Source organism: Mesoplodon bidens (genome assembly GCF_964165515.1).
Source record: "Mesoplodon bidens genome assembly, chromosome: 5".
NCBI classification, from domain to species: Eukaryota; Metazoa; Chordata; class Mammalia; order Artiodactyla; family Ziphiidae; genus Mesoplodon; species Mesoplodon bidens.
Genome location: NC_138161.1, coordinates 4,774,893 through 4,791,202, shown reverse-complemented (window position 1 = coordinate 4,791,202; position 16,310 = coordinate 4,774,893). Strand labels below are relative to the sequence as shown.

General features: G+C 52.5%; 1 protein-coding gene across 7 annotated transcripts in view; it reads right to left on the bottom strand.

Moving 5' to 3' along the window:
• The window catches only part of TMPRSS2 (transmembrane serine protease 2), a 35,079-nt gene extending 19,736 nt beyond the window's left edge, over positions 1-15,343 (bottom strand). For 3 of the 7 annotated variants that reach the window (XR_014015974.1, XM_081235696.1, XM_081235701.1), the window contains exons 1-2: positions 6,516-6,695; positions 3,425-3,647 (exon numbers count right to left, since the gene is read on the bottom strand). Coding sequence is in view for 6 of the 7 variants with exons in the window: in XM_081235696.1 (XP_081091822.1) it covers positions 3,425-3,647; positions 6,516-6,686 (394 nt within the window). In the remaining variant the exon portion in view is untranslated. The other 4 variants (XM_081235697.1, XM_081235699.1, XM_081235700.1 and 1 more) reach the window with 4 other exon arrangements.
• Between the last annotated feature and the right edge of the window lie 967 nt (positions 15,344-16,310).

Sequence of the window (16,310 nt, the reverse complement as noted above, 5' to 3'; positions counted from 1 at the left end):
TCAAATAAATGATGAATGTAAAAAAATGGCTGAAAAAAGGAAACATACCTTGTTCCGGTGATTATAAGCATAAGCAAAATGACAATAATGCTCCTCAGACTATCATCTCCACGTCAGTGGTACCCAAGGCAGCAGGAAAAGAGCCTCTTCCTCAAGGTGGTTTAGGGAGGGATGGCACAGAGTCACACTGACTCATTTAAACAGTCCCTGGCCACATGTGGCTATTTGCGCTTCAATTAATTATCGTTAAATGATATTAAATCGTTCTGTAAATTCAACTACTCAGTAATCCCATGTGACCAGTGGCTACTGCTCTGGACTGTGAAGAGGCAGGACATTCCATCACTGCAAGAAGTTCCACTGGGCAGCACTGGCATCGCTCCCGGGTCAGGGGGCAGGAACTCTGGGCTCACATTTCAGCTAAGAATACAAGTCTTTGGAGAAGGTCACCAGAGCTCTCTAGTCAAAACAAACCAAGACGCCACTGTCGGTCAGAGTGTAAGCCAAACGTCATGCCAAGGTTCAGAGGAACGCACCCACCGCCGCCACCCTCAGCAGTTCCTGTGCAGAAAGCAGCCCCAGGCCCAGTGCTCCCTTGGGATAGGCGGAGAGGCAGAGGGAAGTGTCGGGGCGAAGGCTCTCACACAGACCCTCCAACTCCTTAGTTCATACAGGAGGACACCCAGGCTGCAGAGGTGCAGTGCGGGGGGTCCTTGCACCCCACCTGTGCACATTCTTGCTTCCAGAAGTCCACCAGACCAAGACATTCAGCTTCTGGAGTTGATAGACCAGAGCTGACGCATCTGATCAGGGCTCAAAGCCTCGCTTCTCATTTTGTTACCATGTTCTGCAAATCCCACATTCTGTGCTCAAACCAGCTTAGGAATCACGGGGGAGCCTGTTACCCAGAGATCCTGACTCAGCTCAGGGACAGGAGGCTTGAGTCTGCAGTGCCACAGGCTCATGGGTGAGGTCACAGCCGCCAGTCACATTATCAGGACTTGGCACGGTGGTTGCATGTTACCGAACGCAGGGCAGGGTCACCACGGAAGCTCAGGGGAAATTCCAAGTGGCCAGTTTGACCCATTCGTCAAGGACGATTTCTCCCTTTAGGAGATTTCCCTATGTGTTATCTTATCCAAGATAAAATAATGTGCCTGGTGAGTTGAGGGATATTTAACTAGGTATCCTGAACCTCTCGTTGAGAAGGCGGCAACCTGCCCAGCCCTCACCAGGAGCGGGGGCAGCGGGAGCCCCGGCTCTCACCTTTGGGGCACAGGCATTTCAGAATCATCCTCTGGTCGATCAGACATGACTGGGTGCTGGTTTGCGATGGTACAGATTGTGAGTGTAATTATAACCGACTAAGCATTTACCTTCATTGTTAGCAATTGTTGATGCAACCCTATCGTGTCCAGTGTCAACTGTGAGTATCACAGGACTGTTGACCTTCTGGCCTCCAACACCCAAACATTAACATGTGTATGCGTGGTTCAATGGGAAACACCTATGACTCTTGCTAAAACAAACCGAGCCATTAAGATAAAAATTTCCTTTGTATTCCTGCCGGGGGTTCTCTTGAGTTTGCACTGTTTAAGTAACTTGCAAAATACTGTCAAGGCTCTGAGGGGCTACATGCTGCATGATTCCAACTCTACATTCTGGAAAAGGCAAACCTGTGGAGACAGTTAGATCAGTGTTTGCCAAGCGTTGGGGAAGAGAGGGAAGGATGAGCTAAGACGACGACAGGCTAAGACTAGGGGTCCTCAGCCTGGGTACCACGGACATCTTGGCTGGGTCATTCTTGGTGGGGGAGTGGTCATCCTATGCACTGGAGGATGTGTAGCAGCGCCGCTGGCACCTACCCAGGAGATACCAGTAGCACCCCCAGCCCAGTTATAACAACCAAAACGGTCTGCAGACATTGTCAGATGTCCCTGGGGGTCAAAATCACCCCGATTAGCAGCCACCGGCCTCAATCTACCAACCGTCACCAGAAAGACATTAGTGCAGAGACAAGTGTTTCCGTGATCCGAGACAAATTAATGGAGGGAAAGAGAACCACACAGGAAAGGAGCAGGGGCAGAAAACACAGGAATGGAAGAGAGTAGCGGTGGGGAGAAGGAAGGATGGAGGAGCCATCTGTAAGCGCGAAAGAGGCAAGGACTGAGGCAGAAATCCAGGGGCGACAGCCCTTGTGAAGAGCTGGCGCGGTCTGCGGAGGGGCGTCTTCAAAGGGTTCGGGTCTTATTCACTATTCCTTACCGCCACTATTTATGGCATGGGGGTGGCGCGTGGAAATTCACTCTGTCACTAATCTTTAACTGTGCAAGTTGTGTACGTAGGTAGGCATATCTCACGAATTAAAATAAAAACCATTGTAAAGCAATTATATAAAAAAAAAAAAAACCTCTAGTAGGTTAATTAGGCTGTCAGATGCAGGAAGTAAATTTTGGTCAAGGAACAGCCAAGGTAGTAATGCAGTGGTAAGTTATAAATGTGCTTACTGTGCTCTAGAATGTCACAATTGGAATACAAGAAATATGTGTAAGAAAAAAGACAAATATTCAATATTGACGGATGGATGAACTGAATAAATTAGATCACTGTACTTTCAATTAAAAAAAAATTATCAGTGAAAATGTTCCTTGGTCCAGCCACTGTACTGGTTCTGTGCTCATACTAGTACTGGACAGTTCTTACCACGTCAACTAGCCTGCATTAAAAGCTTGGGGAGGGGTGCGACGGGAAGGGGTCTGGAGGGAGAAGAGATAAAATGCAATGCAAAGAAAGCAGATGAATGAGAGGATAAGAAAGATATGGGATTAAGGTGATGGACAGAGGACACACCACCTTCAGTCCCTCAACCCTCCTCCGTGGCCCGGTCAGGTCTGGCTACAAGACCCTTCAAGCCAAGAGAAATGTTGAAGATGCTTCTGTACAACAATTCCACTGGCCACTTCATTCACCAAACACAAAATACACAAGCTACTCTTTGAGCGCCTTGAACGTGACTTGCAGTGCCCAGGGAATGGTACACAGAGAAAGGTTAAATCGTTTCTCCCTGCATTGGGGGTTTACCATCTACTCAAGATGATTCAGCGATAAACCACGCAGACAAGAAGCAGTTCAGAGAAGCCCAGCTAGAAAGACCACCCTGGGTCGTACACGCCAAGCCAGTACCAGAGCATTAGTGGGAGATGAAGGTCTTAGCAGCCGGGAGGCCCCCAAAGGCCCACAGGAGGCGAGACCCAGGCCCACAGCTTTGACACAGAGTGGGGGAGGGGAGAGGTATGCAGAGCCAGACCAGCCCGGCAGACAGAGGAGAGCTGGCACCAGAGCTGCTGGGGCAGACGGGCCACCGGAGAAGGCAGACCCAAAACTCGGGCTCCGTTAGAGGAAATAAATGCAAAAAGGGTCCTACTTGAGGTGCATGCTGTCCCCGACGGGGGTTTCGGCTGCCTGAGGATGACGGGTGTCGAGGTGTGCGTCTGAACCCTCGGGGTGTACTGGGGCACAGCGGGCGGGTAGTACTGAGCCGGGTACCCCGCGTAGGCACGGTGGGCCATGGGCGGCTGCGGAGGGTAGAGGCTTTCGGGTTGGAATCCATGGTTCTCATAGTAAGGCCCGACACCTGGTGGTGATCCCTGAATGATTAAAAAGAAGATGAATGACACAGCATTGTAAAGCAGCTATACCCCACTAAAAATATTTTTTTAAAATTAAAAAAGAAGATGAATGATACAAAACCCTAATTACCCTAAAGGTTAAATATACACCCCATCACACTCAGACAAGACACTGGGACAGTGCTGCAGATTCTTTTTTTTTTAACATCTTTAATGGAGTATAATTGCTTTACAACGGTGTGTTAGTTTCTGCTGTATAACAAAGTGAATCAGCTATACGTATACATATGTCCCCATATCTCCTCCCTCTTGCGTGTCCCTCCCACCCTCCCTATCCCACCCCTCTAGGTGGTCACAAAGCACCGAGCTGATCTCCCTGTGCTATGCGGCTGCTTCCCACTAGCTATCTATTTTACCTTTGGTAGTGTATATATGTCCCTGCCACTCTCTCACTTCGTCCCAGCTTACCCTTCCCCCTCCCCATGTCCTCAAGTCCATTCCCTACATCTGTGTCTTTATTCCTGTCCTGCTCCTAGGTTTATCAGAAGCATTTCTTTTTTTGATTCCATATATATGTGTAAGCATAGTGTATTAGTTTTTCTCTTTCTGACTTACTTCACTCTGTATGACAGTCTCTAGGTCCATCCACCTGACTACAAATAATTCAATTTCATTTCTTTTTATGGCTGAGTAATATTCCATTGTATATATGTGCCACATCTTCTTTATCCATTCATCTGTCGATGGACACTTAGGTTGCTTCCATGCCCTGGCTATTGTAAATAGAGCTGCAATGAACATTGTGGTACATGACTCTTTTTGAATTATGGTTTTCTCAGGGTCTATGCCCAGTAGTGGGATGGCTGGGTCATATGGTAGTTTTCTCAGGGTATATGCCCAGGAGTAGGATTGCTGGGTCGTATGGTAGTTTTCTCAGGGTCGATGCCCAGTAGTGGGGCTGCTGGGTCATATGGCAGTTTTCTCAGGGTCTATGCCCAGTAGTGGGGTTGCTGGGTCGGTGCTGCAGATTCTTATAGGGCATATTTAATTATGCCAAACACTGAACTCACATAGAATGAAAACTCACCAGCGTTTCCAATTAATTGGCAATAGTTTTTGGGTTTGTTTGTTTGTTTACTATTCATCTTTTGAAATAAAGAAAAAAAACAAATGGCTGACATTGAGACTGAGTAAAAAGACGTGTAGAAGTCTGGGAATGAGCCAATGCCCTATCTCCTGAGAGTGGGGTACAAAGTTATGGACTAGCAATGCCAGAATTATAATGAGAATAAAATAGCTGACATTTGAGAACTCACCTGCTTTGGGCATCTGTATTCATGCCTTCCTTGAAGCGTGACCATAACCCCCTAAGATGGTACAGCTGTGATGGATATACCCATTTTGCAGACAGGAACGTGAGTGGCAGAGATGAAGAAATCCACCTAAAGGATTTACAGCTTGGGGGGTGGCTAGCAGATCTGCCCCCATGAGCATCTTTCTAGGGCACGTGTGTTTATGTTGAGAGTGTGTGGAGTTCAGCAGCTCCGTCCCTGTGAGTGGAATTTCTGGGACACAGTGTGTACACACACAATCGTGGAAGAGGGGGCCCAGCTACTCCATTCCCCTCTCAGCTCCATCTTTTGGCTGGTTTCTATCTTCTTAGAATGCCCTCCCCTCCCCCTCTGCCTACTTAAAAATTGCCCTCTCCAGGCCCTGCCCCCCACTGGACACTCCGGACCCCAGCAGCCTGCCACCTTGTCCTGCTTCAGCCCCCCTGAACCGCCCACTGGCTGGGCCACTCTGGGAGCCACACTTGCTCTCTTATCTTATCTCCTCCCCACTCAGTAATTTGTCCCCTTGCTCCTTTTGACTGAGAGCTCAGAGAGGACCAGTATTCTGAGCAGAGGCGACTTGATGCTGAGAATTTTAAACAGGGCCTCCAGGGCAGCGTGATTAGAAAGCAATGGGCCAAATGCGAGTTTAATAACTCACCAATGGAAGATTACACTCGAAACCAGAGCAGTAACAGAAAGGGAGTACGAAGTGTAATCTCTCATCTAAATGGGGGAACCAGAGGCTAAAAAGCAGCACAGGCGTTTGGCCTCTATCTGAAGCATCTAAGAACGTGCCGTCCTTCCCACGGCAAGGAAAGATGGGAGCAGTCACGGCAGTTCGGCCCAGTGAATTCCTGTGCTGTGGATTTAAAATTTAAAAAGGCTCTAGTATAATTAAATACATACTACTAAGTAAAGGGGCAGGGGAAGCAAACGTCTATTTTCCAGATAGAAGAGAGAGAATTTTGTCATTAACCAGTAGAATAACTACTAAATGCACTTATTCCCAGGTATAAGACGATGAGTGAGATGGGATGGGGAATAAAGATGGTGCATTTGTCTCCAAAGTGTGTGTGTTGTGGGCTGGGGGGGTCTCAGGGAGAGGGACAGCCAGCCCAATGTCCCATGCAGCCATAGCCTGTCCCAGGCTACCAGGAAGCAAGGAGGCTACTCTGTGCTCTGCTGGCCGGCGGTATCCCAAGCGCGCTTTTCTCCCCAGGACTCACTCCCTCTCACCTCTGTCCTGCCTCTATCTGTCCACACACCCTCACCCCTGTCCCTTGCCCCACCCCCAATCTGAGCACGAAGAGAAGAGGCCCAGGGGGGAATCACACATCCACACCCCCTCCGAGAGCTCTGAGACTTCCCTGTCACATGGTTCCCCCCGCCCAACCCCTGCTCACCTCTCACCCCAAGACGCCTTCATAGCATCCAGGGAGCAAAGGCAGTCCTGCAAGCAGTTCTTAAAATGCCGACCCACACACATAGCTGGAAATAACAGAAGGAACCGGGAACAGAGGAAAGGTCAGGAAAGTAATGATTAACCACTTACTGAGTTTAAAGCCATCCTGATTTTACCAGCAGCATCAGGTGAAGGGAGGTATTTGGAACGTCCAAGCTGACCTAGAAGAAACAAGGACAAGACTGTGCTATTTCCGTACCGGTGAGTTTGCAGACGATGAATCGAGAATGCAGTAGAAGGATCACCTCTCACCAGAACCATGGCGGTTCTGCCTGCTCACCTTTGCCTTCACCTCACCACCTCCTCCTGCAGCTGTTCATCCTGAAGAAGACTGGGACCCACTTGCTTGTTAAGTTCAGGGCCCGCAGCACTCCCCCAGCTCCCACCGGGAGGCCCAGACTCCCCCGACGTCACCTCCACCAAAAGGAGAATCCAGGAAGAGAGAAACGTGCACAGGGACTTATAGACCGTTGAGTCAGGTGGCGGTGAAGGAAGGCAAAAATCCGGGTCAACCCCTGGCACTGCCACACCCTGAGGTGTCCTTGGGCTACTGACCTCTCTGAATCTCGGACAGAAGCGGACGCAGCCATCGCACTGGATTGCTCAAGTGAGGATTTAACGCGAGGGCACAGGCAGACGCCTCATGTGCCCAGGCCATGGCAGGTGTGGTAAGACTCTGCAGAGCATCCGCTGGGACAACAGAGCAGCCACCGACCCCGTCGTGGAGCAGGTGGTCTAGAGCTTAGACCCACATGGAGGCCACACCTGACTTTTCAAATAATCCATACGGAACCGCCCCAATCTTAATAAACAAATATATTTAGAAATTCCATAAAACACACCCATACCCGCCTGCTACTCCTCTCACTATCCCAAATCCAGAAAAGAAAGAAGTTCAGAACTAACCATTTGGGTGGTTTCTAAGGATATCGGTAATGAAAAGAAAGCCCTGGGTCACCTTGTTTGCTGACGTTTGTGAACAGTAGTATCTAGAAAGACCATCAACATAAAAAGTTTTATAGTAAAGGCTTATATGACGTCACTCTTCCCATCATAAGCAAATAATGGCCTTTGTCCAACACCCCTGGCTGCCCTGAATTGACCAAACAATACTCCAAGAAACGGCCTTCACAATCACACCTCCACAGGACCCCATCCACAGTGAGAAAGCTCTGGGTTTCAGAGCTGGCCAGATCAGGTCTGATCATTTTTCATCTGTAAAGTGCCCGGCACACAGCAGATGCCGACAGCACGATGACTAGACTCTGGATCCAAACCCCAGCTGAGTCACTCACTACCTGTGACCTGGGGCAACTCAGTTAATGTTTCTGGGCCTTGGTTTCCTTGTCTGCAAAAGGGGTTAATGGTAGCTCCCACTACAGGGTTGTCAGGGGCGTAAAATGAGTTGATAAAGAAGTTCTTAGTGTCTGGCACACAGGAAGTGCTACGTACACTTTTGTTAAATGAAAGTGAGCATAAAGGGCTTGCCTGGGGGCACAGGGGTTAAGAACCCGCCTGCCAATGCAGGGGACACGGGTTCGAGCCTTGGTCCGGGAAGATCCCACATGCCACAGAGCAACTAAGCCCGTGTGCCACAGCTATTGAGCCCGTGCTCTAGAGCCCGCGAGCCACAACTACTGAGCCCATGCTCCGCAACAGGAGAAGGCACCGCAATGAGCAGCCCGCGCACCGCAATGAAGAGTAGCCCCCACTCGCCGCAACTAGAGAAAGCCCGCGTGCAGCAACAAAGGCCCAACGCAGCCAAAAAAAAAAAAAAAAGTGATCATAAAGGTGATAAACGTTGAACAGCCCACAGAGGCAGGATGGGCCTGATCGGTAGCAGTTGCAGATTTGCAGATTTGCATCTGGAAAGGGTGCTCAAGATACCAACCCCACCGGCTCTGAAAATCCAGTGGAGCCAAAGGCAACAGAGCCAGCTCCTGCCGGGCACTGTGTCTCTGACTCCAGAGCGAAATTCTTCTTTGACTCATTACATTAAAAAAAGAAAACCCTGGGGACATATGTAAATGTATAGCTGATTCACTATGCTATAAAGCAGAAGCTAACACACCATTGTAAAGCAATTATACTCCAATAAAGATGTTAAAAAAAAAACCAACATTAACTTGCTAAAAATAAAAATATAAGTATGGCTGTTTAATCTCAGGAAATCTGAGATTAATTTCCTGAGATTTAATCTCAGGAAACCTCGTTGAACAAGTCACGAGAAAGACGCAGCAGATCATTTATTTACTCTTCATGCAAAGATAAAATAAAAGAACCAGTTTGTACTGATAGGTTTAAGATTGTTTTAAGATTTTAAAAAAGAGTCAACACTTTTCCGAGCATGAGGAAATAAACCTGAGCAATATACAGGAGGAAGAGATCACCATTCAGAATATATATGACGTTTAAGCCTTTAAGTGGGTGTGATTATCACATATTAATAACCTTTCCTACGTCTGCTCTGTAAAGAGAGAGTGTTCTCAGACTTTACAGCAACACAATATCCTCTAGTCTAAGCAGGAAAAGCTCGCACCTTCCTCGGATTAGTTTCAGGTGAGTCCTGCCCCAGCGAACATTCTCACCCCTGGTTTCTCTGCCCTCGGTGGCTGTCACTCCGTGAGCCTCTCGCCAGTTATAGGGTTGGTTGAAGTTTCAGGAAATGAAAATTTGATCCCACTGGCGGCTTTCCCAGTTTAAGAGCCCTCTGAAAGGAGTGATGAATCAATGCCCGAAATCCACGCTCCCTATTCATTCAAGATCCCTAACTGCGGGAGACTAGGAAGCCAGGAGCTCAAGGGGCACCGGGAACGCGGCCGGGAATTGTCCCGTGAAAGCCCAGGACCCAGAAGTAACCGCAGCACAATCCTATCTCACCCAGCGATCCCACGGCCCACAAACCCTTAGAACCCAGAACACCAAGTGTGCCCAGATCGGCTGCATGGACTTGGGAAGGAAAGACGAGAGTCGTGCCACCTCTAACTCTCTGTGGCCAAAGACAAAGGAAGGGGGAAATGTCTCCCTCGGGAACTGGACCTGACGGGAGACGCTCTGCTGCCCAAAAGGACCAGGAGATCACATTCCACATGGTTCATCTTAGAAACAGGCAATTCCACGCCCACACAAGATAGTAAATCTCTAACTGGTTTCTGAAAGGAGCAAGACAACCCAGATGGTGAGAGACAACACTGCTTCTCCAATGTTCTTTCCTGTCAGTTAAAGGACACATGATTGTCCTCGATTCCAGAAAGCCAGCCTCAATGAAGCACTTTTCCTTGAAGCGACAAAGAGCATGTGTGCCAAAGCTTGGTCCTCCTCTTTGTTCCCGGCAAGGTCCCGCTCCAACTTCACCCACTTGAGTCACACAACAGAGCACGGCTGTCCCGGGCCACCCCGGGCTCTCCTTTCAGAGGGCTGACTCATGCCTCGAGTCACCTGCCCGGCCACCACTCAACAGGATGGTGCCGTGGAATCCTACCAGCTTCCCATGAAGTAATGAAGCTATTTCCAAACAAGAAGAGCCTCTCCTTATACTGTAGTGTCTTTCCTCTGGACCTCAGAATGCATTTGCTGGAGGTTTATTTTGAAAACTACCAAACCAACGCAAATGAGGTCAGCCTCATAGATACTGACCCACATCCGGGGGGTCAGGGGTTTTCCCTATAATGAAGTCTCCACTGAATTTCCCCTGACACACGGTTCACACAGGGGCTCCTGCACTGGACCCCGCCGGGTACTTTCGAGACGCTGGTGGTGTGATGAGGTGTGATGGGTGAAAGAAGCTCCACCTCCCTTGACCTCAGATTCAGTATCCCTTCTGCAAACTCCAAAGCAAGCAACACCAACAGATACTCCCTCTCCGATGATCCATGACCAGTGGAACCCCTTATGCCTCAACCACTGCACAAAATCACCTTACATGTAAAGATGTTTTCGTGTCCTGTTGGGGACAAAATGCACTGTTAGAGGGAAGGTAACAGACTGTGGTGGATTTAAGTAACAGTTCAATATAAACAAGTATAAGACCATCAGAAAAATGGCACACACTGTGGTTGACACAAGAATGAGAGAAAGAGGGAGAGGGAGAGAGAGACAGAAGCTCGGAAGTACTGCCTGCATCATCCAAATTTCTTTTTCTATGAATGCCTCATGGTCCAAACGAGATTACAAACTTTTTAGGGCAGGAATTGGGTCTGGTCCTTATTTTTTTTTTTTTTTTTTCAAATCTAGCTTTGTACCATACAAAGAAAGCATTCCCATATATATATATATATTTTTTTTTTCATCCCAAAGGCCAAATGAGTAAGATGAAATTTAAGAGAGAGAGTGCCGGAAAGCCTGCACCTGGACAAAAACAGCCTCCAAATTGAGGATGTGGGTGACCTCACAGGTCCAGGTGTACAGAGCTGACTGCATGCCGAATATGACAGACAGGCCGGAGAGGTGTCCCAATCCCTCTAGGAGGGAGGAGGCCTCGACAAAGTGTAAAAGCCACTGTCTAAGGTTTGAAGAACTTGCCCAAGTCAATCTGTGAAATGGGCATAACACGTCAATGGGGTTTTTGCCAGGATTAAGTGTGTACGTGTCCTAGCACCGTGCCCTTCACATGATGAGCCCTCAGGAATAACATAATGAGAGCAGCTAAGGGACTGCTGTGTGGAAAGGGGACTCAGTTTTTTTCTGTGAAAATCCAAAGGAAGAATCCAGGATCAAACTGGTCAGAAATATCAGGAAGGCAGATTTAACACAATCCAGGGAAACCAAGTTTCCAACAATGAGAAAGTTTCAATATCGACTGGGTTGCCTTGGAAGAGAAAACAGTTCCTCAAACCAAAAAAAAAGTTTGATCCAACACTGGAAGGTCGTTTCTCCAGCACATTCTAGAACCAAATTAAGCTTCAGTTGCGAGGCCAGACATGACGATCTTTTATTCCTTTTGATGGGAAATGCAAAGGATAAACTCCAAACGCATCCCTAGAAAACACAGGCTCCATGTGCCCCACGTACAGATCAAGTCTCCAACGAGGCCAGGTGTGAGCCCTGCCGGGAGGGCCCCTTGGAAATCGAGGACCTTAAAGGGATTCTGACATGGGGGTCCCATACAAACAAGTAATCACAAAGCCTGGGCTTAGTCTCGTCTTCCAGATCAGCGCTCTCTAGAAAATATTTCTCTAACAGACGTCCACTGGAAGGCCGGGGTCTCTCTTCCCAGGCCTACTTGGTTGGGCTCCCGACGATTCCGTCCACTCGGCCCTCGCATGAGTTTCTAGACTTCAGCTGGTGCCTTTCAAACGTTTCCTGCTTTCATGTCACACTTCTGTACCCTCACCCCTCCTGCACCCTGCCCCACCCCACTGATGCCTGATGGTGCACACAAGCTAAATGCCTGCAGTTTCCACCCGCAGCAAGTCCTTCCCTTCTTCTCCTTGACTTGCCTCTAACAGGAGCAAAAAAGCATGTCTTTGGGTCACCTTCCCTCTTCAAAATCCAGTTTACAGTCCCAGGAGCTGCCCACACACACCCTCACCAGAATATCAGCATCGGCCGCCCTCCCTGGATGCCTCTAAGGCTGCCCGTGACATTTTTCACTCTCCCAATTCCTCTCCTCCTGACCGCTGACCAGGGCACACCGGGTCCTAGGTCCCCTGCCCTTCCTCCTGACCTCAAGCTCTGTCTCTGGGTTGTTCCCTGGAACTGCCTGTGCGATCAGCTGAGCCCTTTGCTACTCCATGTGCAGTTGGGACCAGGATGGTTAATGACACAGGGGTCACCCGGAGTCCCCTCTCACACACCCAGGCCTATAGCCCCGGGGGGGCTTGCAAGCCAGGGTTCCCCAAGATGGCCTATGTATAGGGCTCCCCATCCCCGAGCTAGGAAGGGACTCACCAAGCCTGGCCCAATTCACATCTCAGCACTCAGGTGTGTGACGCCCTTGCTCTCTCTCCCCAGAGGCCACTTAGCTTGTCCTGGGGCCGGCCCAGTGGCAGGGGTCCCCTGGCAGGTGCCCTGGAAACTAAGGAGGGACCAGCAAGGGCAGCAGAGGCTCAGCAACTGTGGGGAAAGCAGCGGCACCCCAGGAGACCCAGAGCTGTGAGAGCGGCAGAGGGCGGATGGGTATGTGGGACTTGAGGGCCCCTTCTCCGTCCCCCACTCAAGCAGGGCCAGCTTCCCCTCCTTAGGTAAGCGAGGCTGACCAGACACCATGTTGAGGCAGTCGCCTTTCCTTTCTACTTCCCTGCCTAAGGCTCAGGCATGACCCCTGGTTCCCAAGACTGGAACTTTCTGGGGGGCTTAGAAAAAATAGATTTCCTGTTCCTTCCAAGTCTGATGCAGCAGTTGAAACCAAGGCGATGACCCCAAATGGTTACAAAGCCCCCCAGAACTCCTGCCCCAGGCTTAGATGGAAAAGAGTGACAGACACCAGCCCGGAGCCCTGGCTTGCACATCCTGAGAGAACCCCGTGCCCCAGGCCAGGCCCAGAGTCGCAGTCAGTATGCTTACAGGATGATGATATTGACAACCGACGTAATGTCCTTTGTGTGTCTAGGCTTCATTGCCTGCAAGACATTTTCACCCTTGGCCCCATCACCCAGGGAGGTCAACCCTCTGCACTGCCCCAGGCTCTCCTGCCCAGGTCACCCCGGAAGCGGGCAGCACGGAGCCCAGGTGGGGCTCTGCTTTTGGATTATGGGGAAGCCAGGCTGGCTGGCGAGCAAGCCCCTCTCCCATGAGGGGTCCAGGCATCACTCAGCTTCCCTGGAGCCAGGTGGCCTGCCTGCATCCCCAGGTCTCCCTACAGGTCATGGGGCCTGGAGCAAGTTATGTCACCCCTCTGCCTCAGTTTCCTCTCACCTGAGTTAAATGTATCATAAAGAGCGTGGAACGATGCCTGGCTGGAAGAAAACGCCACATCCACATTTGCTGTTATCATGATAGCACCAGTGCGGTCCAACTTTCTCCTACAATTAAGGCGACTGAGCCCAGGGTGCGAGGGGGCCAAGCTCCACGCCATCTCCTGGGCTCTGTAGGCTCCTGGCAACCACACAAACTTGCTAGAAGACTGACCTTGGAGGCGTCAATAAGAAAGACGTTGCTGGGGACCAAACAGACTTCAGAATCAAGGACAAAGCCCCCTGCTGCTCACCAGGTGATATTTTTCAAAGCAGAGAGGGAGGTGTGTCCGCAGCCAATCTCCAACTCCCGGACTCCTGTGTTGAGTGCTTGCTGGTGCTCCCTGGCCTTTCAACCTGACCTCCGGGGTCCAGTAAGCTTGGCCGGGGTGGGGAGACGCAGGCCTGCCCCGCCTCTGGTAAAGCTGAGGAAGGGGAGCATCCCTTCAGTGATCCCTGGCTTCCCCAGCCCCTCCACCTCACTCAGCAGCAGCAGTGCCTGCGCCCCCAGGTCCCTTGGTTGTGTAAGCCCTGCGCACGCTCCCAGCCCCCTTTCTCCTCCGGGTGCGGTGGGGTGTTAGCACCATCCTCACTTCTGGGAGAGCCTTCTCCCACCTCCCAGGCTAAGTCGACAGCCCTCCCCTCACGTCAGGTTTTCTAAACACCTTGAAACTCTCCTTAGCAGCCTTTGTAATTTTCCGTCATTTGTTTGGCTGTCTGCTGCCGTGAGCGCCAGCAATGCCTGGATGCACTGGCACCCCGGGTGTGCCCCCTACCGTACTCGGCCCGGGGACTACCGCGCGGGCTTCAATCCGGGCGGGCTTCGCAGGCTGGAGGCAGAGCGCTGGGGCGCCCCAGCCCGATAGGCAGACCTTGGGTCGCAATCCTTTCCCTCCCAAACGATCCACTGGGATTCCACCTGACAGGCCCGCCGCCTCCTGGGCGTCCGGAACGGAAGTGAAACGGATTCGGGATTCGGGATCACGGCGCTGTGCCCTTCGGCGGGGCGGGCCCTTCGCCAAAGCCCGGGCTCAAGCCAGTGCCGGCGGCCACCTGCAGCCAGTCCCTCTGGGGCCTGGAAGCACGCAATTTGGGGCCATAAGGCAATTCTTCCGCAGGGCCCACGAAGCCGCGGTAAGGGCGCCCACTATGTGGCTGGCGCGGTCAGCCTCCCGGCCCCGGTCCGGGGTCCTGCCATGGACCGAAGCGCCCGGGTGCCTGGCCTTGTCCCTGGCAGGCAGCGTGCGCCTAGAGACCAGGACCACTCCTCCCGGGGCGGGGGTGCCCGGTGTCCGGGCTGCCCAGCCCTGATCGTCGCCTCCGGGTCTCCGCAGTGGGGCTCGGGCTGTGGGCAGTGCCCTCCCGGGGCTACCGAGCCGTTAGCACCTCGCCCGGGGACCCTGCGGGCCTGTCCCCGCCGCGCCGGCCGTATCGCTCCCGGCATCTCAGAGAGTTTCCAGTTTCTCCCTACTCCGGGAGGGAACCAAGAAGCAGGAGTTCAGGTAACACTACGGGGCTGCAGAGATTTTCCCAAAACAAAGAAGCGGAGGGACAAGCCTCCCTCTTCCTCGTCCCCAGCTCGGGGCCCAGAGGACAGGGCAGCAGGAGCCGACTTCAGCCGAGGGGCCCCACCCCGAGGGACCCCGCGGCACGCCTGTCTCCTACCAATTGGCTAAGGACCCGCAGGGCGACCTGTCCCGGGCGACTGATGCCAGCGGGGCAGCCGGGGACCTCTGACCCGCGCGCCAAGGCGTCCCAGGCGCGCGCAGCCCTCCTGACCTCACGCAGGTCGCTTTGCTCGGCTCAGCCCCGTGCGTCCCGCGGGCGGGAGGACGCACCTGTCGGGCAGGAGCTGCTCACACCTGGCTTCACCTCCCGCTGCGCCCACCCAGCGCGGGGGGCGCCCAGGGCCTCCCTCGCACCCTGGACCCCCAGCCCCCGACCCCGCCCAGAGAGCCCACCGCGCGCGCCGCTTACCTGCGGAGCTCGGGGCCCGGAGCTCCCCGCCCCTCTGCCTTCCGTCCCCTCCTCCGCCTCCTTCGGAGTCCCCGATCCTCCCCGGCTCTCACTTTAATCCGGGAGGCGGTGTCCGAGTGGCCAGGGTGACACCCCCAAGCGCCGGTCCCGGGTCACCTCGGGCAGGGGGAGGGGACGGACCGGAACGGCTGTCCCGGGCGGGGCGGCAGGAGGAGGGGTTTCTTCCTGGGAAAGCCCGGGACGTGCTCTCGGCGGGACCCAGAGGGAGCCCGGGGACGCTTCCGTCCCCAGCCGGCCTTTTAAGGTTGGGGGAGAGCGCATCTCCCTCCCCACTTCCCCTGGACCGAGCCGGTCGCCGGCGCTTCGCGCCCGAACACTCAAGTCTGGATTCAGGAGGGAGATTCTGGGCAGCGCTGACCGAGTCTGGTACGACCCGGCCCAGCCCTGGCGCTGGGGACCCGCTTGGCCTCTGTGCCCTCGGAGAGGACCCAGGAGTCTGCTCCCAAGGGCCGCTGGCCCGGACACTAGAGCCCAAGACGCAGCCCTCTGCGCCGAGCACCCTCCCCAGTCCTCTTGGGCGGCTCTTCCCTGCCCTCAGGTCCCAAGTCCCTCCTCCTCCCTCAGAACGTCCCCAAGAGTGGCTTGAGGTCTTCCCGCCCACCTAAGGCAAGAGACAGCGGGTGAGGAAAGAGGGTAAGATAAATCTTGCCTCTTTTTAAGAGGCTCTTTTCAATGCTGTTTGCAATACGCAAATTAACGTGGATTGTTTTAGAGTCAGGTAGAAGCAGAAGAAAGCCCAATTCATTCCAAGTCACGTGCTGCGTTGGCTCAGCACTCCTTCCTGAGCAGGTGACCTGGGGCTGGACTTTCCTAATAAGTTCTTTCCACCCTCTCCTTTGGCTCCCATCCTTATATCCACAACAGGAGACCATCCTGCATATGCCCCAGCCCTTTCCGTCTCTCTCCCATCACTGGTGTCCAGGTTGTCCAAGTAGAAGACCCTTGAGGACCGTCT